The 25,592-nt window shown below is 30.9% G+C and overlaps 1 protein-coding gene across 3 annotated transcripts in view; it reads right to left on the reverse strand.

Annotated features, from left to right (window-relative positions):
• Nucleotides 1-4,510: 4,510 nt before the first annotated feature.
• The window catches only part of LOC128985827 (hemicentin-1), a 165,548-nt gene continuing 144,466 nt past the window's right edge, over nt 4,511-25,592 (reverse strand). The window contains exons 5-21 of one of the 3 annotated variants that reach the window (XM_054405744.1): nt 22,626-22,891; nt 22,138-22,318; nt 21,486-21,635; nt 20,650-20,914; nt 19,248-19,375; nt 18,692-18,850; nt 18,303-18,565; nt 17,498-17,812; nt 14,499-14,651; nt 14,011-14,187; nt 13,308-13,419; nt 11,603-11,777; nt 10,773-10,915; nt 10,124-10,144; nt 9,780-9,935; nt 7,728-7,883; nt 4,511-7,088 (exon numbers count right to left, since the gene is read on the reverse strand). In XM_054405744.1, the coding sequence (XP_054261719.1) occupies nt 6,907-7,088; nt 7,728-7,883; nt 9,780-9,935; nt 10,124-10,144; nt 10,773-10,915; nt 11,603-11,777; nt 13,308-13,419; nt 14,011-14,187; nt 14,499-14,651; nt 17,498-17,812; nt 18,303-18,565; nt 18,692-18,850; nt 19,248-19,375; nt 20,650-20,914; nt 21,486-21,635; nt 22,138-22,318; nt 22,626-22,891 (3,002 nt within the window). In that variant the 3' untranslated portion in view covers nt 4,511-6,906. Of the gene's footprint in view, nt 7,089-7,727; nt 7,884-9,779; nt 9,936-10,123; nt 10,145-10,772; nt 10,928-11,602; nt 11,778-13,307; nt 13,420-14,010; nt 14,188-14,498; nt 14,652-17,497; nt 17,813-18,302; nt 18,566-18,691; nt 18,851-19,247; nt 19,376-20,649; nt 20,915-21,485; nt 21,636-22,137; nt 22,319-22,625; nt 22,892-25,592 lie in introns of all 3 variants that reach the window. The other 2 variants (XM_054405743.1, XM_054405745.1) reach the window with 2 other exon arrangements.

The following is a 25,592-nucleotide window of genomic DNA, read 5'->3' on the forward strand; positions in this document are numbered from 1 at the left end:
AATTGTATAAATTGGTTAAGCGGGCGAAAAAGGGATGTACCAGAGAAAATCATTATTTCATTAAATAGATATATGAGATGGACAGTATTTGTTTCAAAAAGGTAAAGTTTTAGTTTTTAGCTTTGGTTTTATCTCTTATGATAAATGAGTTTCATTCTAGAGTTGAAAAGGGCTTAAGACTACAAAAAAAAGAACTCTTTTACATTACTAACACTTTTTACAACTTCAGTGCATACAGAGGAAGTATCTTTTATGAAATTAATTATATCGCAGCAACACAGAGAAAATAATTATTGCATTAAGTATATAGATGGATAGATATATTCATAGATGAAATAAACAGCATTAGTTTCAATAAGTTTAATTTTTTAGCTTTAGTTTTATCTGTTATGGTAACTTCTTCTTCATTCTTAACTAATTCTAAATGAAATATTATGTTGCATCTAAACTCATTTGAAACATTAACATAGTGAATTATTATAAATGGAAGAAAATTTATTAACAAATTACCAATTAATATTCAAAACTTAAAATTAAAAGAATACAAAACAAAATTAAAAACAAATCCTTACTGAAGATTCGATCTATTCTATTGAGGACTTCAATGATAAATGCACCAAAATTAAAAAATGAAATTATCAAGAGTTTAAATCAATACTAAACCTAAGCTAAAAACTAATAGTACAGTAAAAATATGTTTTGACCCAAAAAAATTAGCACGACCGGGGAATTTGGTACAGATGTTGGGTGTACCTTCCTTTTGAACATACTTAAAGTCCCCTAAAATTGAAGCTGTGCTACGGCCGCCATATTGGAAAATGGCGGCATATTTCTGTATTTTTCGCTATAGTGACTTTATTATTAGAGATACAGGAAAAAGCTAAATATACAAAATGTAGGTCATCTAAAAATACACATTTTTTGTATTTACCATCTTTCTCTAAACCCAACGGTTTTTGAGTTATTTGTTATTAAGTATATTTAGTTTTTTTCTATTTATCAAAAATAGGTGAAACACATGGAAATTGACCGTTACTTTCAAGGATTATGATAATTTATCCTATTAAGTTAAATAGTGTGATACTATAAAATCTAAAAATTTAAGCTTATTTTATGAGTAAAACAACTCCTCCACAGCAAACCTGCACACTCAGCAAATTTCCATTTGATTGGATGTTTTATTAAAAAATGTATATATATAAAATTAGGTTCAACAGGTACCTAGGTTTGCTGCTACAGGTAGGTTATTATAGTACAGTATGTTTTTTAAGTAAAATATCAATACCTTACTATAAAATTACTAATTTTCAATGTTTGATCAAAATATATCTATAAACAAACAAACTGCAACAGTTAACTAATTCATAAGAGTAGCATGGGAGTTTTAAATTTACAATAAACAAATTTGAATATACAAATTTTGGTTGTGTTTACTAAAAAGATGGCGATTATTTGTCACGATTAGAATATTAACCAAATGGGTTTTCAAAAGGAGATGGAGCCTGTTATTTAAGTAATATTAATTCGTACCAAGCACCGAAAATATTTTATGCAGTAAGGTAATCTACCATATTTTGTAAAGTACGCAATAGTCATATTAATGTTTTATCTTCATTTTTTACCCATTTAATAGTTAACATTTTAGCATTTTGATAGCACCACCACACTAACTAACTATACTTGACATCCCATTGTAAATTTGGAAGGGCGTTTTTCGTGTCTAGTTCATGTTGGTGACTAATTAAGTATGGTATAGTATAGTTAGTTTTATTTATCAAAAATCGGTGAAACCCATCGCAATCGGCGGTTACTTTCAAGGTTTACGACAATTATTCATCCCACTTAGTTGATAACAGAGTGATAGTGGTAGTGTTATCAAAATATTAAAATGTTAATTTATTAAATGGGTAAAAATGAGTATGAAATATTAATATGAGAATTGCGTAGTTTACAAAATATGGTTGATTTCCTCACTGCATACAATATTTCCGATACTTGGTACGAGTTAATATTACAGTACTTAAATTACTTGCTTCATCTCCTTTTGAAAACCCCTTCGGTTAGTATTCGAAAAGTGACGAATAATCGCCATATTTTTAGTAAACAAAACCAAAATTTGTACATTTAAATTTGTAAATTGTAAATCTTAAGATACCATGATATTATTATGAATTAGTAACTGTTGCAGTTTGTTTGTCTATAGATTTATTATGATCAAACTTGGAAAATTAATTAGTTTATACTAAGTTATTGATATTTTACTAAAAAAACACACTATAATAACCTACCTGTAGCAAGCAGCAAACCTAGGTACCTGTTGAATCTAATTTTATTTAAATACAATTAATAAAACATTTAATCAAATGGAGATTTGCTGAGTGTGCAGGTTTGCTGTGGCGGAGTTGTTTTACTCATGAAATAAGCTTAAATTTTTAGATTTTATAGTATCACACTATTTAACTTAATAGGATAAATTATCATAATCCTTGAAAGTAACGGTCAATTTCCATGTGTTTCACCTATTTTTGATAAATAGAAAAAAACTAAATATACTTAATAACAAATAACTCAAAAACCGTTGGGTTTAGAGAAAGATGGTAAATACAAAAAATGTGTATTTTTAGATGACCTACATTTTGTATATTTAGCTTTTTCCTGTATCTCTAATAATAAAGTCACTATAGCGAAAAATACAGAAATATGCCGCCATTTTCCAATATGGCGGCCGTAGCACAGCTTCAATTTTAGGGGACTTTTAGTATGTTCAAAAGGAAGGTACACCCAACATCTGTACCAAATTCCCCGGTAGTGCTAATTTTTTTTAGGTTTATGGAATTTTTCTCTTATTTTTACTGCACTATAAATAATTGTAATGTCGATTCAATGTATATTGTCAAGACAATAAAGAATTTATTATTTATTTATAGTTCTAAAAATATGCTTATTTTAAGATAGGTAACCATTTTTTTCACACTTATCATGACTTGGAGCCTAGACGTTGTAACTCGTAAAATAATTTTTTTTTTTAATACAAAGAATATTTATAGTCCCACAGTTTACTAAATATTTAAATTACAATCGCTCTTGTGTTTGAAAAAATATTTTGGGATATTTACTAGCAGCTGTTTGAAATAATTCAAGACTCTTAAATAGGTTCAGCTGTTTTATTAAATGTGTATATTGAGATTCTATTCCTAGGTTTAGTTTAACCTGGTATATTTATTTCCAAACTCTACTAAAAAATCCGCAGCTACACGCAAGACAGTTCAGAATGTTGGTAGGTTTGATATATTGCAGTTCCAACTAAACCCTGAGTAAATCATTTTCGAGGTGAACAGACCTCTGTTTCCCATTACATACTGTAATATTTTATTACTTGCTACATAAAGTTCACAATTATTATGATTTCAAATTAAACTTCTAAGACTTTCATACAGTCTAAAGATAGCCTAAAATTTACTTTAAATAACCCTTGTACAAGTAAATAGCCGATAACATCAAACTTAATAAGGTATTATTAATTACCATCTTATGAACATTGGAAGAACAATTATTTGTTTTATTCTTAAATTTAAAACATTATTTGATGTTTAAGAAAAATAATATAATTCACTGATTTGTATTTAAGTAACAAAATGTGTTACCACTCTGATTTGATTAAGTTATTAATGTTACTAAACTAACTTTACTTTTTATAATCGAATTTGCTTATGTTATATGTTAACCAAGTTAGTCTTGTCTTTAGCAGCTTTAGACTATTTGTTGGATAGATTACACTGTAGATCACAGACTTAATACCTTGTGAACCAACTTAACCAATAATGGCGGACTTTGGTAATTCCTAACATGGCCTGGTTTGGATCCAATGCTTGTTTTAACTCATGTTAAATCTAGCTTGTGAGTTATAAAAACTAATTAAGTTATTAAGTAAAAATAACTTTATCTTCCATTTTGCTTGTTTCTTGTAATTTTTTTTGTCTTAAAATTGTTTTGTTCATAAAATCAATTCGTACATAAACTATTATAAAAAGTTGATAAATAAAGGCAACTTTATGATAAATATAATATTTGCTAACACTAATACAAACTATAACACTGAAAAAAAAAACTTCTCTATTGGCAAATATTTGTTGAGAAGGTTAGTTTTTGTGTCATTTAAAAAGTTTAAGATTCTGCAATTATTTGCAAAAATGTATTTATTTGTTTACAGTAATTAGTTATGTTTATTTTGTTACTTTTTAGACAGTTATTTATCAACTAATTCAATATAGCTTGTAATTATTTCAAAACTGTATTTTGTATTTCAATATAGGTAAGTTCAATGTTTCAAAGGAAAAAAACTTAATGTTGAAAAAATATTCAAAAGTAAAATTTATTTTAAAACCCAAATTTTTAATATCGTTATTGCCTTGTGAGCTTGAATTACAAAAAACCTCTTCTCTTTGAAAACCCAAAATCTAATATGACCTAAAATTAACAGATACACAAAGGAATACACCAAATAACACGATTCTGTACATTTTTGTTTTATTATTTTATATAAAAGAACATAGAAACATGAAACTGTACACGTAAAAACAATTATGAAATTGCAGATGTCTTAAAAATTACACATATACAGACATATAAAATAAAACTAATGGGCTCCTTATACAGAACATAGATAAAAAATATCTGTCTAGAAAATAGTTATTTTTTTAGATTTTATAACATTTTCTACAAAACAATAACAACTTATGAGATCTTGCAAGAATGATTCAAACACGGTTAAGAGAAAAATGTAAAAACACAACAACAAAAATTGTAAAAAATAAGTAGCAGTCAGTTTTTAGATAAGATGTTATTTTAAAGAGTAGTTAGTCTTTAAAGAGGGTTTAGAGTTTATCTATGATATGGGAAATGCTAACCCATCAAAAGGTTTGAATCTAGTAAATAGAGGATTTTGCATAAGGCCAATTGAAATATTGTAAAATATCAGAGTGTTCAAATATCAATCAATGAAATAATATTGTATTGTAATACTGGTGAAAACAGCTAAATACTTCCAACCACAGTAGAACATTATAAAAAAAATCGTTTTTTTTAAAAAGTAAGAGTTTTAATATAAAATATTTTTACTGCAACTTACATTTTAATGATGATCTACAATAATGAAAAAAAAACAGTGAAAATGTTTACAAAATTATTGAACAAATGCACAAACCTCTATTAAAGTATATTTTTACACATGTAACCTTGGAAGTAAAGAAGTCATTTAAATTCAAGACTTAATTAATTGCTAGGTTACATCAAAGCGGTGTTAATATAGTCTTTTACACCCCCTTAACTTTATTTAAAATTAAACTTGTGCGTTCAAGAATGTGCAGAAGAAAAATATAGTGAGCAGAATAGAAAAGTCAGTACCTATTTTATCATAACTCATCGCACAATATTTGAGCTTCAAAATGAAATCATGGCACTCTGCAAATTATATACAAACTCCCTCCGAAACAAATTAAAATAATTTTTTCTTCATTTTACTTTAATAGATACTACTATTTATTTTATTTTAATCAATTGTGTCAGAAGTAACGAAATATTCACTTACTGCAAACATTGTAAAGTTTAACGGGTTCAGCTTAAATTTACTTTTTACTACTTCGTTATGTTTACCATTAAGTATGAATTTTCTAAATAAATAAGTAAATATTATAATTTTAATAATAGTTTAACATAGTCAAACACACCTGTAAAATAGAAAAAGTAGTAGTATCTAGTCAGTAAAATATAAGAAAATATGTAACTTTTCAAGAATCCTAAGTTTGACTCTTTTTTTACACATAAATTATTTATATACAAAAAATTAAAAACATAAAACATAGTTTTGAGCGCTAATGATTTTTATTTTTATTATTGCACTGAATTTATTATATTCAAGGAGAAACCAGAAAGTGTTTAATAAAATTTTTTTTTCACATTCTGAATTTCAACTTATTTGTTACCAATAATTTTTGTATAATTCAACACAACACAAAATTTCGCCACAATTTTAAATGACAAAAGTTTCCACAAATTGATCTTTATAATATCATAATTATATCATATTGTCACAAAAAGTACAATAAAAACAACAAAAGCAATATTCTAAGTAACATACTTTGTCTCTAAATAATAAATATTGCGGAAAATTTGTCTTTTACACCTATAAACAGACTCAAACACACATATCACAAAGTTTCTGTTCTGCAAGCCTTTTTTATAATTTTGCAAGTTATTTGTAACATTAAAAATTTCTTCTATTGAGAATTAAAAAACATCTGTACTCTTTACAAATAAAAATGTCTTTTAAGTAACATTTTTGACACCTTAGTGTCAAAGTTAACACGCAAGATGATAAAAAAAAAAAAATATTCATATATCGTTGACGCATTGAAGCCGGTCTATCCACCCTACTTGAATCCAAAGCCTCCTTCACACCTTTAATGAATAACCATGCTGTTTACAAGCATCTCTACATCACATCTCAGTCTTATTGCATGAAAACCAACCGTTCCATCAAGTAGTTTGTTTTCAAAGAATATTTTTGTTCGCAAATACTTTAATTTTCCAACCCACCCCATTCCTAAAAATCATTGTTTCTTCATATTTCTAAAGAAAAGTAGCTTCATACTACAATTTCTTTCGTTTGTTACACATTGATCTGATTCTGTTATATACAGTTAGTATATACATGTGTTCGGGAAATTTCAGTCAGTTGATAAATAGATTAATCCTAACGGTTTATATACAAAATCTATTTACAGATAAAATTCAATAATATAACATTAATTACAATTATTGAATGTTTCAAAACATTTACAACGGCTTTGGAGCACCTTGTAAACAAATGTACATTTTCAAACCCTATGAGGGTTAGAGGGGTTTCGCTCAGACGATGATTTCACGGATGATTCGTCTGCTACGGGAGTTGGGAGTTGAATAGCCGGACTCTAAACTTTCGTCCAGTGAAAGGGAAACTTCTTGATGTGGCTTTTTCGGGTGGTTTTCTTCGTTCTCCATCATGAGATGGTAAGGATCGGGCAGCCCACTGACGTCATGGTAGGGGGATTCTGTACAAAACATCATTGTTTAAGAACTTGAATACAAATAAAATAATGATTATTCTTTAATTTAGTACTATTTTTTTTATTTGTGAGCTACATTTTTTTTTCAACATCACAAAATGTTCAAAGTAATCACTGATATAAAATATTCAGTATTTCAGAAAGATATATTTTACTGTCCAATATTTAAATCTTTAAATTTATAAAGAGATAAACAAGCATTCACCAGGGATCATAAAACTATCAACTACATTAGTCAAAGATTATAGCTTATATTTAAAATTAAATTCAAATAATAACAAAATAAAATAAAATATTAACTGAAAAATATTGAATTATGGTTGGTAAGCATTGAATGGTTTTGATATCAACACCCACCCTTTGCTCATCTCTCATTTACAATAAATACACTGGTATCTACAAGTATACTCCTTCTGTATACCAGTACATCTTTAATAGAAAAGTAAATCCATAGTACTCTTTGAGACATTTTTTTTCACTAATGCATCATGACACAAAGAGGTGAATATGATCTTAGAGAAGAAATACCAACAGTTTTACCAACCTCAGTCTTAAAAAAGATTTAAAAAAGGTCTACTATTAATCTTCAATAGATTATTCATTTGATCTATTTCAACAACTTACCCATATGGTGTTCTCGGCGGCGCAGTTTGTCAGGCGTGTAGTCTTGGCGAGAGGCGTTGCGGCTGTAGTCGGGCGAGGCGGAGGTGACCAGGTGGGGGTAAGGAGCGTAGTCGTCGACTGCACCGTAACCTCCGTGGGTTAGGGGGTCATAACCACCTGCACAAACAATTAGACTATCAAAAAATGTCTTTAAAATGTTTCTTAAAATAACATAGATTCAGTAAAAGTAAAGATAGTCCCAATTTAAACACTCTTTTACATTCAGTTATAATACTTTCGCTATACAGATTTTTAAGGAATAGAGTTCGGCAAATTCACTTAAATGAACTTCAAGGGACTAATTTTTGATTACTCTAGATTCTAGCCTGACATTTTTTCTCATTACTTTAGGCTAGGTCAGTGTTGTGGCATTTTCACTTTGATTAAATCTATTGGTGATTGGCAGAATTTGAACCCAGGACATCAGGGTCCAAAGTCCTGGGCTCTAACACTAGACCAGCTCGCACCATAAGAGACAAATAAATAAAAGATAAATTATTGTATTTGACATAAAGAAGAGTTTTGTAGAATTCTATGTAACTATTTGTGTGTCCTAATATTTTAAAACAAAATTTCTACAATAAATTCATTTAGATGAAATGATATGATATATTGTATTTGAAAACAACTGAACTGGCAATAGTTAACAAATAACTCGTCAAAAACAGATTATCTTAAACAAATTTCAATCACATTATTTAAGCTAACATTTTTAATAATTTAAATTAATTTTTTAAATCGATTAAATATATATGGACAATTTCAGCGATTTTTATTTAATGAATTTTTAATTTAATTTAATATTGGTGATGTTTTATTTAAATTTTAATAATAATAATTTTGTTTGATTACTTTTAAAACATCCCTTAATCACGGAAACATTATAAATCTAATCCCTATTCCACACAAGGTTTGTAAGCTATAAAAAAAGTTAAAACACAGACCAAAGAAACCGGAATGGTAGAAGTAAAAAGAGACAGAAAGAGTTAGTAACATGATCTGAGAGAAATGTAAGAGTAACATTGACATTCCTGCGAGTGAAGTATCGCGTTACACAAGTCTCGGAGAATCCTTTGTCCCCCGAGTCTTGCGGTAAAGTCGAGACTTGTCTCTTACCAAGAGACTTCTAATTGACTTGTTGAAACATTTAATCACTTACTACGGATTTGTGTTGTCACAGAAACTTTTTTTGTCAAAGGTTAGGTTTATATATGTTCTAAATTAATTGAAATCTTTTAATTTTTAAAAACGGAAATGTAGTTTACTTAACATTTAAAAGATCAAATTGTTGTGGATATAATCGTTTGTAATATTGGTTGTAGCAAAAATATTCCATCAGCATAGAATTTTTATTATTGGAAACTTTTTTGATAAAAATTTAAATTGTTTTACTGCTACTACCTATTTGATTTAATATTTATTAATTTAAATTTATACAAAAGAGCAAATACTAATTAGATTTTGCATTTAGCATAAAGAATGTTTACCATAGTAATTTAAAGTTCTTTTATAAATCCATGTTGAGAAACACAATTTTAGATTGTAACTTTGTGAATATTATGTTTGAGTATTAAGTTGGTTTCAGCCTGAGTTAGTAATTACATTTATTTTTTATCAAGCAACTACAGAGATCAAAGAAAGCAAAATTTTAGATTGAATAAAAAAAAAAAAAAAACATAATCTTAATTTTGGTACTAAATACCTAACAAACAAATTACAAAATTTTCAACAGTGGTGTAGTAGCATACAATATTTTAACATCTAGTTTGTAATTTTTTGTCTTGTTAGGAGTCAATTTAGTTTAAATGAAAAAAACTAACTAATTCGTATTTTATTTTTGCCTAACTGAGCTATAACAAATATACAAGGGTATATTAATGCTGAAGAACAAACCATAATATAGTTTTCAGAAATATATTAATGGAAAAACAATGATATTTAAATCATACAAGTTTTGCTTAATACTGTTGGCCTACTATATCTTAAGGAGGTGTAGGCATAGTGGTTGCTTACCGTAGTGGTTGGCAATATGGTGGTGATGATGTTCTGGATTGTTGCCGGCGTTGGCGTTGTTGTTGGCAGCCGCCATCTTCATTTGCCACAGGGAATCTTGTGATCCTCCATTGTTGGAGTTTGAGTAACTGTTCTCCATGTAACCCATGTTAACCCCTGCACAACAAAACACAACTTTGAAATTTGTGGAATTAATAGTAAACCCTGGAAAGTGGCAATTACTTTAATAGACTGACGTTAATTAGTAAAAACTGGTTTTAAGTCATGCATGAATTTTTTGATTTGTCTTCCAAACATAGACAATTGTAACATATTCACGCTGACTTTGAACAAACTCCACTCACCTTGACTATAGCCTTTGCTGGCTGTAACATATGGTTGCATAAAATTAAATACTGAGATATTTTTGCGGTATTGGAAAAATTAAACATTTGCAACGAAACAAAAATGAGTACTCAAGTGAAAGTAGACTGCATACTTTCCTTTGGACATTAGCTTACAAAATATTTACGACTAAAATAACTTGAACATTTGTGAAGCTGACAGTAAATCTGCAGAAGAAAAGGCCACGACATTGACATGAGCTAACATTGAAAGGCAGTTGAATTCAGATCTAGTCAGAGTTAAATACAAAATAGCATGAGATTAACTAACAACCAAAGCTAACAACGTTATCTAAAGAAACCACACAATTATTTGGGAACTAAACCTAAAATGTTCACTCTAACATTTACCGAAAAATACTTTCTACAAAAAGCATTTAAGAGAATCGATCGGCCCAGAATCATAACACAGTACAAAATCTTTCATCGATAAGGCCAATATAGATACAACCCTGTGAATATTGACTGGAGAAATTGACAAAACAGACTAAACCTAATCGCTTACACTACTTGCAGTCTTATGAACATTACAGCTTAGTGTTAACGGAAAGAAGTCACATAGAAAAATAAAAGCTACGGTTAGACATTGCAGTTTATAAGTAGGATTTACATTCTCCGCCGTTCTGGTTGGCTCCGTGGTAGCTGTATCCGTTCTGTCCGGCGTAGACGGCTGCCTTGGAGGGGTCCATGTCCAAGGCTTTGTTCTCCATACCAGAGGCAGGGTAGTACGGGGGAGGAGGCTGTTGCACAATACTGGGGTGGACCCTGTAACCATTGTAGGGTTTACTCTGTGCAATAAACTTGCTCACCTTAAAATTGTATTTTTAGAAAATAATGTATTTATTTTAATACTTTTTGAGGGTTAATATTTGGTGTGGTAATTTGGAAAATGAAAATGTCTTTGACACCTCTCTTATAGAGGGGTTTACAGCAAAAACGTTTCAACTAAGCACTGGCAAAATCAAATTTTTTAATGTGAATTTATATAAAGAAATATGGCGAATTCATATCTGAGTTTTGACTTGAATCATGAAGAGGAATTGGCGATCAAACAGTTTTGATCAAAAATAGACCAAAATAAATTTTAAAAAAGGAAAATGTACTACCGTATTGAAACATTAGGTACTTGGTTACGGTATATGAAAAGTTAACAAATGGTGATGCTTTTTTTGGATGTAACACGTCAACACGTGTCTCTAATAATACCATGCTGATACAACATAAGATTATAGTAAAAACCTAGACTTTTTAGGTAAATCCATGCAATTCCAAACACAATTTAAGATAATCATTACTCACAGATCCATGGCAGCACTTTAAACAAATATTTGCTATTAGTAAAAGTCACTTAGAGGAAAAAACTAAAATATAAACTTTATTACAATATTGTATTTTCCAAAGTTAAATATTTTACACTTAAGTCATAGCCAATGAACTTACGTGGTTGTTTCCATTTCGTAGTCCTTCCCACTTCCCTTCTTGGCAGGAACCTTGCGGCAGCGGCAGTAGACGAACATGAGTCCGATGAAAAGAACGAAGACAACACAAGACACGATGATGGCTACTAGGGTAGGTGTGGTGAGGGTGGCAGCCTCCTTGATGTAGGCGGCTCCAACTGTAGTAAAAAAAATTTTTAGTTAAAATTTTTAAAATCCAATTTGGTTCAAAAATGTCTGATTTTTTATTGTTTCCACTCAAAATCCTTCCTCAAAATACTAAGTTGTTACAATCACAAATACAAAATATAGTAAAATTTTGCAGGGTAAAATAATATTGTTTGATAGTTACTTTAAAAAAAATCTTAGTAGCAATGTTATGTTTGGTTCAATTTTTGTGTGTGTCTACACTGTTGCCATTTGAACAGTCAAACTTGAATAACTTTTGATGGATAGGATAAATAATTGATGATATCTCAATACCAAATGGTTTATGCGATAACAGTTGAGCTTGCTAGGAATTGAACCGGCGGTTTTCAGATTTGAAGGCACTAAAACTACTCAGTTACATTCTAAAAGAGATTATGAAAATATAACTTAGTTATAACTCAAAAAATTTTAATAAATAATTTAATTTCATTGTTCACGGGACTTTAATTTACTCTACCACGAATCTCTATAAATGATATAATATATTTTACATTTTAATTCCCATTGAATATTGACTAATACAACCTTGTATCCTAGCATACATTATTTTAGTCATAAACTATTTACAGTTTCTATAAACAACTACATCAATGGGACATCTGGGTTTATGCTCTCAGAATCAGGCCAGAGACATTTTTCCATACCATAAAGTCGTGTAGGAAGAGTCATAAAATGTCCCACATCTATTCTCAGTGGCTCATCAATTGTATGTTACTCAATGAACATAAACTGTGCGCCTAGTTAATTTTACGACCCCTAAGGCTTACAGTCTGTCTTGTATTTCGCTGCAGTCCTCAATGTAAAATATATCTCCAGTTTAGGTTTTAGTGAAGAAAATCTAATTTTAGATATTCCTAAAGTTGTAGAATGTTTTTGAAAAAATATATATTACTCGGAGTAACACTGTTGTTAGCTAACTTTTTCAATTAACTAGTGAAATTTTTGTTTTAATTTCGGTTATGGTAAACATGACTAACTTATAATTTTTTTAAGTAGTGCGTATGTACAAACAAAATTTTTGTAATCATACAAAAATTAAGTACTATAGATTAGTGTTTATTATTTGGAATACATCACATTTCTACTTTCCACTAAGCTATCAACCACAAATCATCTAATAAACATTAGAAAGGTGATTTGATGGACAAATGGTTGAATAGAGATTTTAAAGGTAAGATCACTGATTTGATTACCTAGACACCAACTTAGTCATAGTCATAGTCGTATAATCTTTATTCAGGAGTACAACATGATGCACCAGAATGGCGTTATACAATTAAATTATATTTGTTAAAACTAACCATAGCTTATATAAAAAGGCTAAACAAAAATGATTTTGGGTTGATTATTATACTGAGAGGCATTTGGATCCTTTCTTTATGAAATGGTAAAGTATACTAACAAAACATAATTGAAATAAACATAGTTAAAAAAAGTTGTAGGTTTCTTTCCAGCTTAGAAAGTATTATTTTTAAGTAAAGTAGGAGATTTAAACTCACTTTCAGCTTCAACGTAGTCTCCACAGTTTGAAGGGTTGTTCTCCAAGCAAAGTTTGACCCTCACCCTAACTGCATCTTCTTTCACAACGGGCAGAACGTTGTCATCTTCAATCTGTAAACATAAAATATAAAAGTAAAAAAAAAAACGTCAAATATTTCACTACTATTTAGATCAGAAATAAAACTAAAATAAAGATTCTGGTGGTTAAAAAGGAACATACATTAAATTTACATGTTATATATTTTTACTGTGCTTTAAATTGTGTTAGCAATGTGCATTTTAAAAATTAAATCTCTAGTACAAAATAGTCATACTGTGATTAATGAATAAATTCCAGAGTATAATTTGACTATTGGTTTTGGTTAGAAGAGACATAACTAATTTAGGTCCAATATTTTATTTTTAGTCACATACACAACACAAATACTAACCTTCCATATACAGTCTCTAATTTATGTTAACATAAAAAAAAAATACTTTTCATAATTTTTGTGAAACTCTAATAGAAACCAGATATCAAAAAATTCTAAGACTCTTTATAAAATCTGCAATATGAAATTGTTACCTTGTGAAACTTATTATTAACTCATAACACTTGTGAACTTAATATAGGTTAAACAAATGTTTGTTTTGCCACGAGCATGTTAGATTAGGAAAAGTTAGGTTATGTTTGGTTAGACTACCAACACCACAGGTACTCACCATGTTGTGAGAGTCGTCCAGTGATCGTCCGCTAGAGCGTGCCACATGGTGTAGACTTGTGATGGTCGCCTCGTGGCGTGTTGGCTGAGCTCCGGACGGAATCAGCATTAGAGGATCCTCGAGGGAGTTCCAGTCGGGCTCGTGAACGTGACTTGTCGAAACTTCAATTACTCCCACCTACAAACATAGATGCTCGTTTTAACATGTATTATTAATGTAGGTAGATTGATGATTTCCTTATTGTAAACATATTTGTCATAGCAAAGAAGACATATATTTTCCATAAATGTTCCTACTAATTTAGGCTTGTGTCCCCGATTTCTTACACCCTCGTCTGATTACGAAATTCATTTATTGTTAGCCAAAGTATCAGTTACAATATATATTTTTTCCATGCGTAAAACAAAACAAACAATACTATTAATACCAAATAATTAACTTTTTGAGACTTGTAATATTTCACAGAAGAAGTAAAGTCGGTTTCTCACCAGTCGAAGGCATGTAGCGGCAATGTTGAGTGTCAGGGCGTGAGTCTCTGGGTCGTAGGCTACTCGCTGAGGCGCTGGGATACGGTCCACCTTGGTCAGTTCACTAATCTCATCGGAGTAGTTGCTGTGGCCCTTGGGGTTGTAGGCCTTCATCTAAAAACATGTAGGGGATGAGTAAAAGATTCAAAACATCTATATATATAACTTAATATGTAATTTCATAACGTTTGTTTGGATTGAATTCATAACAATATCACATAATACAAGAATGTTTGTTAAAAAAATGTATGCACCCCTATCAACATTTTAAGCTTTAGTTTAAGCTAAGTTAAATGGTTGTATAAGTTGAGGTTATCTCATTTATTTGAAAAAAGAACTAAGCTTTTGGTAACACATCTTTGTGATATTTGGCGCTAAATACAATTTTTTTAATCCCACCTAAAGAGATTGAAAATTTCTAAATAGTAATGAAAATAAACATTAAATAAACGATACCATAAAACTAACTATAATCAAATAAAATAATGAGAATTAGTAACACTACATTCATCAAAACAAAATGATAATGTCTTCAGCTAAATGATAATCTTAATATCTTGTCAGCCTGAACCACAGAGAAAATGAAAGTCGGATGAAAACTACGGCTTAGCCACTAACAAACAGTCGTAATCTGGATCATCCAAGGGGAAACAAGATTAAACCTCTTTTTCCTCATTTATATAATGCAATTTTATCTTTTATAGTTCCTTGTAAATACAATTATTTCTTTTGACTATTTGTTAAAGTAGTAGTAATTTTAAAACTTGGTAAATCAAAAACTTTCATTAGTTGAATTTTTTAGCTAAGCCAGTTAAAAATTGAAGTAAATGGAGATATTTGTTAGACCTACTAACAACATTGACAGAATTAAATTCAAAATTATTTTATGGTGTCATACTGTCTTTAATAGAAAAAACAATTTTTTCAGTATTTCCAAACATACAATCTACCTCAATAAAATTATCAGTTTGGTATCTCATAAAAAACGGCACATACCTGATTTATTACAACAGAAAAACATAATTTTGTATAAGAAAACCTATAGTTCAGAACAATTATACAAAATTTAAAAATATTAAAAATTTAAAATATGTTGAATAAAATACCCACTAACCTCAAAACAAAGATAATCGTCCTTATAAAAATGTTTACAACCACCTGTTTTTTAAATTAACCACGAACTTTAACCGAGAATTAATAAGCGGATTAGAGGGAACGGTGCAAACATGTGGTGGTGTTGTGTTGTGGGCAGAGAGGTGTTTAAACCTTCCCTGTCGAAGCCAGGCTAATCTGTTGGCAGTCGAGGCCAATCAATTTGTAACACCTTGTTTGATGTCATAAATCAATGAAAACTGTCGGGATTTGCTCTCGCCTTCGGCTCCCTACTACATGATTTATCCCCCTTACAGATTAATATACCCGTATAATATACCCGTATAATATACTTGTATACACCGTGAAACCTTAGGGGTGGAAGTGAAAGACGTTGATTTTGTTTAAGGGATAGTTTATATTTGATTTTACTTTTTAGAAATAAAAATGTTCACGTTTTAAAAATCATTATTTAAATAATATTTTACCAAGTTATAAAATGAGTAAACATTCCAAAACTAACATACTACATGGATGCAATACTCTTTTAAATTCCATCTTTCAATCACACTGTTTTGTATATGCTGATATTTATTTTATTGCTAGTATTTATGATTTTTCCAGTTTTTTACACGTTTATTTAGATTAGTTTTGGAATATTTAGACAACACTAAAAATTACAATACCAAAGAATTAATATTGATATCGAACATAACCATTGTTTTAACCAAGATAAGAAGATACATAGCTAATGTCAATTGATTTTAACTTGGCTATTTAATGTTAATTCAAACAAATGATAGAATCCTATTGCAACCAATTAGATAACCAAAAACTTTATCACTCAATTAAATTATAATATCATTTAATAATAAAAAAAAACTAAAGTTTTAAAAACAAAAAAAGTTGTCCACACCTACAAGACCAACAACTTGCATGGGTTCCAAACTTCTGAGCCATTATCACTTACAAACCTTGATAATACAAGTAGAATGTATTTACGAGAAAAAAAAACTGATACAAGAAACCTAAAGTAAATGAAGTGAAATGAACAAAGGGCTTCAGGCAAGAGATAAAGCTGTTTGTTATTCTAAGCAGCTTTTGATCTCAACTTTACGCTTCAAATGTATCAGGTTACTTGGGATAACAAAAACACTCATATTTCTTAAAAGTAATCTGATTACTGTATTAATCAGGATTTACATTTTTGAGAAAAGAATATTGTAAAAAACATTTTAATTGGTATATAAAAGTTAAAATATTAAGACTAAACGTTTTTATTAAAAAATACAAGACTACTGCAAAATTATTTTAAAATATGTTCAATTGAAAATATTAGCTACAGATATGGTGTTTTCTTATGTGTATTATATGCAGGACAATTTAAAAAATAACGGTTATTTTAACAAAAGTAAAATTGTTACACAATTACAATTTGAGTAATAGAAACTTATTTCGAATTTTGCAAAACATTAATAATAGTCTCAATCAATCTACTTTAAAAAATCACTGATTTTAGTGTTTAATGTTCTTACCCTTTCATCTGTTATATACTAAATCATATTTGGTATACAGAACTCATAATGTCTGTCTGCCCACATTGGAAAGTTTCCTTTTCAATTAATCAATCAAGTTAAATTCAAATCTAATTAAATGTTTAAGACTATGAGGTTCGCGCAAATACCAAATATTGCAGACCAATTTTAGACCAATTTTAAATTAATTGTTTACATTATTTTACTTGGTTACTTGTACTTATTCGATTCATACTGTCAAACTATTGTGCACTTTATTGTTGTTTTTACCAAAAAGTTGATCACTAAATTTATGAAACATTAGGATTAGACAAATATTAAATAAACAATTACCTTAAAGATATACCGCTGGTGCTGATCTAGGTTCGTCACATTGCATGGATTACTTCTCTGACAGTCGACCTCGTGCCAGCTGTCCGGAGCTCCTGTACGACGCATGGCGACACAGTCCTCGTCTCCGGCCTCTGAGGTACGACGGTATGACACAAAGTACTTGGTGTCACGCACGCCTCCGTCAAACCCAGGGGTATACTTGAGTGTGACGTAGTTGTGACCGACGGCCGTTGCGACCAGAGCTTCAGGCTTCTCCGGGGGACCCTTGGGCTGTAGACGGATAGTGGTGGTGACTTTGCCAATGGCGTTGTGGACCTGGAGAGAAAATTAGGGTTTGAGTATTGAGTTCTATGTATAGGTTGATAGTCTATGTGCAAAGGAAAAAATACATAAGTGATTTTGGTTTTAACTTTTCTAATAGCAATAACCTGAAAAAGTTTAGAGATTGAGAATTTGGGAATTGAGTTCAAGGGTTGAATTTACAGCTTTGAATGTAGACAGCAAAATTATTTGGGCATTCTAATTGAAATTAATTTAATTATGAAGTGAAATTAGCTTGATAAACTACTAGTCTTCTTACAAGGAGGACCGAGTATTTTCAGTTTTATAAAGTAAGTTAACTGAAGATGTATGGTTTTAGCCACTTCTAAAAACAATTTCATAAAAGATTTAAAAAAAAAATGTTAAATGCGTAATCTAGACAGAAAGGATAACCACACATCTTCACAAGTACTATTAACAGATAAAATAATTTTTATAATAAGAAAGCTACTACTACATTTTAGCAGCTACATAAGCACCATACCTTGCAGGAGTAGTCGCCATAGTCAGACCCCTGGATGTTGGAGATCTGCAGAACGCTAGTGAAGATGTCTCCTCCGCTCTGGTTGACGGTGGTGTTGATCTCGTAATGTCCGTCGGCTCCAGACGTCAGCTGGCTCTGGCTGTTAGTACCGAAATACCAGAAAAACTCTGGTCTCGGATACGCTTGTACCCGACACATCACCTCAGCCGTCTCCCGCAGGTCATATGCCACCTTGTGCGGAGTGTTTACGATGATAGGTTCATCTGAAGACCAAATAATTAAATTAGTTTATGTAAAGGAACAAATCGTGATCTGTCAAATTATGTCAATGGCTGCATTCAGAATAGATAAATCTTTTGTCCTCACCAAACATTTTTTGGTCAACTTACGTTCAATCCTAAGATGCATGGTGGTCTCTGCTCGCTTCACTTCGTTCTCAAACACACAGGAGTAGACACCTCGGTCTGCTGGCATCAGCTCGTTGCCGCTGGGACGGTTACGCCCCGTGAACCTCAGAGTGCTTTGTACGGTGTATACAGAGTTACGACCTGGAACCATGGCAAGTCATGTTAATGTAAATAGGAGAACCAGATTATATCTTTATGTTTTTAAACTTTAACTTACAGAGGTCTTATGCAGGGTTGCTACCTTTGGTTAGAGGAAAGTACTACCCATTCTAAATGGAAAAGCTGTCAATTAAAATTTACATAGGGACATATGTTTCAACAAAGTAGATATAACAATGTCGAATTGATTAGATCAGTTTTTTAATGTCTATAATACAATAATGGAACAAACATATCTATAATGGAAATATCAGAGAATTTTAACAATCATAATTGAAAAAAAAATAAAGCAGTAAATACAAGCTAAATTAATTGTGCATTAATAGTAAAGTATTAGTTTCACTATTTAATTTATGAATAAATATTTATTTTAAAATACCTTCAGATTCGTCAGTCGAGATCTCGTACATCTCGAGGGCAACTTCTTGTCCGTCCTTAAACCATTTTATTGTTGGTTTAGGTTTCCCCTGAGCTCCACACATGGCACTAAACTCTGTATCTCCGATTCTGAAAAAATGTAATTCAGTTAACATCCGAAATAACACAATATTACAAATTCCCTATACGGGAAATTCGCTAAAACATCAAACAAAGAGCTTTCACCAAATTAAATGTAACAGAGACACATCCTGACAAATTGGATGATGAAATCAATCATTTTATTGAGTAACAAAATTCAATCTAATAAACAGAGAGTGTTTTCATATTCATGTTTTATTTTACAGGGAAGGGATCAGGTATAACACCTGATTAAAACGCTGTTTCACGCAAAACTTTGAAATTAAATCATGGTATCAACAACGTAAACCGTGTAAAGTTTGCATTTTTAACTAACTTAATCCCTAAAGCAATAGAAAGTTTTCCTCGTGCAAACTGTTGTTGTATCGCTGAAGTAACTTCCACCTCTTAACATTTTTTAAAAGAATGTTCAGATCCATGCAAGTTCGAAAACAAACTTTATCATAAAGAATTCCAGAACAAACAGGCAGTCGTTTCAAAGGACTGTTGCAACTGGCTAACTAATAAATTACTTCTGAGAAAAGTGGAAAATTACCATTATACAGTATCAAACCTATCTGTATTTCTTTGTTACTTTTCTTCCAGTTAATTTGCATTTTGTTTTGTGAGTTTTGAATGTTAAACAGCAATTTGAATATGTAACGAGGGATAAGATTTTCAACCAACTGTTGTGGTAAAGTACTCAACTTAACGGTTGAGAAACTAAATTTATACATGTACTATGAGTTAAATTTACCTAACAAATTTAGTTTTATTTTTACTGAATACAATAAATACAATAGGTTTTTATACTTAAAAAAGTAAAAAATTAATTTTATTCCAAGTACAATTACTAACCATTAAAATTACATTGTCATTATTTTTGAAAAATATATTGTTGGCAACAGTATAAAAATATAATCAAACCACAGTTTCTCTTTAATTCTCTTTATAACATTAACTATTTGTTTTTTTTGTAAAAAAATTACAAAAGCTACACTATTTTTATTTTACTTTCGTAAATAACACAAGCTAATGCCATAATAAAACTTTATTTTGTGATTAATTTTGCATAAGGACCACTGATTTAAGGTTTGATAGAAAAACATTTGCCCTTTTATTGTGTGCACCTTCTGGACTTTCTCTCAGGTAGGCTACCCTTCTAGAATCTATCATTTAACAATCCTGATAAGCCTAGAAAGTAGCAGCATTACCACAGATAAAATCCATTGATAATTGTTTGGATTTGAACACGAGACCTCAGGCTCTACCACTAAACCCACCTCTTGGTAACATGGGGTTGCAGTTTAGCCAGGAAGCGAGGAGGTTGATGCACCGTGAGGACTACAGTGGCGATCTCACTGTGCCCCATGTCATTGATGGCCTGGCAGTGGTATTTGCCTTCGCTGGCCAGATGGGCAGATGGTATGTTGTACTTAGGGCCCGTGGCCAGGACTGTGGACTGGGGTGAGTCTTCCTGGTCTCTCCACCAACGGTACTGCGGCACCGGCCAACCCGGAGGAGAAGATGAGCAGGTCAGAGTGACACCTGGGGACGGATTGTGATTATTATTTTTTAATATTTTGAGTACAATTGTTAACAAAAAAAGAATACAAATCTAAACAGAAAATAACTAAACGAATGGAAATAAGTCTAGAATATTATTTAGATCTAGATAATAAACCCACCCTCTCGTTTTATAAGTTTGGTTATGTAACTCTACATGTATGTATATTTTTTTCATTATCATCACCAAATGATTGAATCATTATGACAAGTAAGAGTATTAGTTAAAAGCTTTAATAATTAATGTAACTGAAAACAGGTTGGGAGGGAAATTCAAATAATTTTTTTTGATAATTTTTATGACATTTTGTTAGATTTGGTAGATCTCACAAATTTATAGGTTTTGAATCAAATGCTTAACATTTTTTGAAGTCTACACAATTATAAATCTTTATTTATGGTCGCATTAGTTATGGATCACCTTATTATACTAAACGTGTCTTTATTAAATTCACTGTAAAAAAATACAAAAACCATATCTTGCAAAAAAACTTTTTAGTTCCACCTAGAACAAAAGGCATAGCGAACAATCATTTTCAAATATAACACTGACCTGATCCTTCTGTGGCGACAGGTCTGTCGGGTGTGATCTGCGCACGTCCTGGCTTGTGTCGGACCAACAGAGTGACAGAGTTGTTACCAACCTTCTGCGCAGACTTGCCACCAACCGTGAGGATGTTGAGGGCTCGACATGTGTATGTGCCTGAAAATTACAGTGAAATGTTATATTGTCACAAATAAGTAGCAAACAAAGTAACGATTTTGTATAAATATTTCATAGATTTTGTTCTTCAATAATTTATCAATATTGTTCTTCAATGTGGTTAAAATATTTTTTTATATTGTTAATAGTATTGGTGTAAAAAAATATATATAATGTATTAAACCTTTTGGTGTAATTTTTTGATAAATCACATATATTGGAAAAATATTGGACCGCTTGGGGAATTTGGACAAAAATTATTTGTACCTCAGTTTACTTTTACAAGCAATCTTAACCAATCTGCCAAACCTCATTTTTTTTAGTTTGAAGGATTTTAGCATTCACAATATTTTAACAATGTTAACATTTTCAAACCGAAGCATTTATACTAGTTTTTTTTGTGTCTACACTCCAGTTTTTTCCCTCAAAGTGTTTACACTTTATGTTTATCGTCTTACTACTAACATTATGATTTTTTTTTTATATTTTAAGTTTTTCCTACCAGCAGAGTCGGCATTGATCCTGTGCAGTTTGAGTATCTGTCCTGTCTGTCGGAAGTCCGGCCGCCCCTCTCTCGTCCACTCCACTGTCACTGGTGCTGGGTTGGCCGAGACATTACACTTGATCATGAGATTCTCGCCTTCCTCAGCCTCTCTTTGGCTGGGACCTCCTTCTATCGTCACCTGTGCAAGGAAACACACAATTTAGTTACAATCACACTCGTTGCTGATATTTGGCATCAGAAGTACAGAATTTCAATAAAAATTGTCACAATCATGCACCAACAAGTGATGAATATGTTATTAGAAATTTGTTGATCAACTGTGGTTTTCGCTACTGCTGAAGCATTAGTCCGAACTTATCTCAATTCCTCATAACACTTGGTTGACTATTCTCCTCTGATTTCATCTGATTAACTATGCATCTATAACTATTTTCTTCAACATCATACAAGTCTTAACCTCCATCAGCAAAACCTCTGAAACCTACCTGTGGTGGATACTGCACATCCAGTATTATCTCAGCCTCCCCAGCCTTGCCCAGTCCGTTGTCGGCTGTACAGGTGTACTTGCCAGCGTCCTGGAGAGCTACACGGTGCAGCGTGTGCGAGAACGCAATCGCTATGAACCTATTGTTGCGAGTCCACCTCACATTGGCTACTCTAGGCTTGGCGTCTACGTTACATTCCAACGTCGCAGTTCCGTCTCTCTCCACCCTTAGAGGGTTTTCTGGACCGACACTCACTCTAGGGAAATCTGCAAGGAAAAAATGTCTGTCATGATTGAGAATTTTATTTAGTTTATGGTCTATTTTTATTCAGCATTGCCTCCAGGATTGATTTAAGACAATATAAAATAGGTTACGTACCTTACGTCGTCAATCCTAGGTTAGTCTTTTTAAGCGACTAGTTTCGAAACTGACGTTTCATTTTCAAGCCTTGTCAAACATAAAATTAGTTGAACATTTTTCTTTTTACACTCTCTCTATTTTTCTTTTTATATGATATTTTTGTAAAATTTGTTTTTTATTTTGACATTGTTGATTTGTATAAAGAGTGAAAAGGAAAGGGTTTATTTTTGGTTGGGAAAATTGTGGGGATGACATACATGTAGGTGGACGAGTAATTAGTTATAAATAAATCTATTCATTTAACGGTAAATGCAATTTTATCGATTTGATTTGTTTCAATACTGTTTGTAAAAATGTGTGGGGTTTCCTTAGGACTTATAACTTTAGGTGTTCAATCGTAAATTATTCTTTGTAATTGGGTAGATGCTTACAATTTAAAGCGATGAAATAAATTTAAAAAATATGTAAATGTATCATTTTTTACAATATTTTCAATGGACAATTTTCTCCAAAATAAATATTACATACGGTATTTTACATATAAATCAAAATTGTCAATGTGAAATAATAATTTTAACGCAAAAAAATAAACAATTTTTTAAACGAAACACACATCCGACAATTTTAATTGGATAAAACATAGGTGATAAAACGCCAGCTATTACAGCGCAATGCAGGCAGTGTAAACTGTTTAACTAGGAGCGCAGTACTGCCAACTGCACTGGCGAGGATATTTCCGTAAAGTGGCTTCTCGGCTGTTTTATGTTTCAATAAAAGCCAGCGGCCGAACCATATGGCCCAGCCTCCGTCTTACAACAGATATCGTTGCACATGGCCTGGTAACGTAAACCTCCGGGGGATATTTACTCTGGTGGCAACGTCAATAAATAAAGGAATCAAAGCTCCAGCAAAACAGCCAAAATATCTCTGGTACCAATCACTAAAGTTGTGTTCTTTGAGCTCTGTTTGTTAGACGCTGACAAATATTTCAAACAGATATCATTTTATCTTCATTTATTTTTGTCTAAATCGTTTCTTTGAAAGATTAAGTTTTTGTTTGGAATTTTTTATATGATTAGAGAATTATAATTACCTTTACTGACAGAATATGGTGTTTATGTTATGAATTATTTATCAATGATTTGTTATTGCATTTAACACTTGCGCAAGTGAACTTAATTCATTGGAGTTTAGTATTTTATAAAAGTAACGTTTCTGAACTATACTATTAAAAACCGAATCAAACCGGTATTTTAAATAGAAATCAAAATAATACCAGTGATAAGTCTATATTGATGAAAGTAAATAACTTAATGTTGTATTTTTAGGTAACAAGAACTTAACCTAAACACTCCAAATTCAATCTATTTCAAAAATTACGATGATGATTCAAAAAACTGAAAGATAAACAACTGAATTATGATCAAAAGAGGTGCGCTGTACAAACCGATGACCTTTAAATTGATGAACTTTAAATTGACAAACATTAAAATAATAAACTTAAAAATGATAAGCATAAAAAAGAATTATCTTCAACTCAAGCTCTAACTGTTTGGACCCACCTTAGTGTCCATTTGCAGATTCAGGGGTCCAATGTTGAGTGAAAAACAAACACACATGAAAAACGCAGATGTTTTACATGTAAGGACAAAGAACAGTAATGAAACCTTTCGTACAAATATGTTGACCCAACTACCTTGCTAACGGCTTGCGTAATGAATGTTTGAACTTTGTTTCTCTGGACATTACACCGTGCGACAATTAGCACCTTTATAATCAAACAACCTTCAGAATCATCACATTTTCCAAGGTTTTCCATTTAATTTAATCTTTTGCCATTTGGATATTAAATTAAAGATTTTAATAGTTTCACAATTAAATTATTTTTTCACAATTTCTTAAAAAAAATCATGAGGAATTTGCTGTTTAAAAAACTTAGCAGTTTAATTTAACGTTTTACACTATAATGCTTCAATAAGTAGTGCAATTTCCAAACCGATTTACGTTGAAATCCAACCTAAACTAGCTAAAAGTGTCACAACTAATCCTATCCATAACTAATGTTCTTTGTAATCACATTAACATAAATACAAATCGTACCAAATGTACAGCTGCATTTACATACCATTATCAGGGTTGAATATTGACCTACTTCAGATACTAAGTTATTGTCAATAGGTTCTGAGTCAGACAAGGCTGCCAGCATGGTTTAATGTTATTTAATGGGTCAAGTTGGTACATAAAATATATCTGTGTTATCAATAAAATTGGTTAGTAACTGGAATAACTTGTATCTTTTATGGGTGTTTTCAATTTAGTTTTGGAAGGACTCAATTCTGTCTCTTTTGGAGTACGTAGCCATAATTATTTATTTTTACAAATAAATTTTATCATTATTTTACGAGGAACATATCAGTCTAAATTATGATGTTGAAAAGTATCAGGCATTCTGAAGTCTTTAAATATCTAATGAATTAAAACGTTTCTATCGGATTTGCAATAATAAGTCTAGCAGATATTTTGAGGAGATTAGTTTAGTGTTTTTTTACTATTACTTTCAATGCAATTTCAGAAAGATTAAATAATGTTGCTTATGAACGTTTTCAT

This window comes from Macrosteles quadrilineatus, unplaced genomic scaffold, assembly GCF_028750875.1.
Source record: "Macrosteles quadrilineatus isolate MER2022 unplaced genomic scaffold, UCM_ALF_1.0 Scaffold_2__2_contigs__length_208266976, whole genome shotgun sequence".
NCBI lineage: Eukaryota > Metazoa > Arthropoda > Insecta > Hemiptera > Cicadellidae > Macrosteles > Macrosteles quadrilineatus.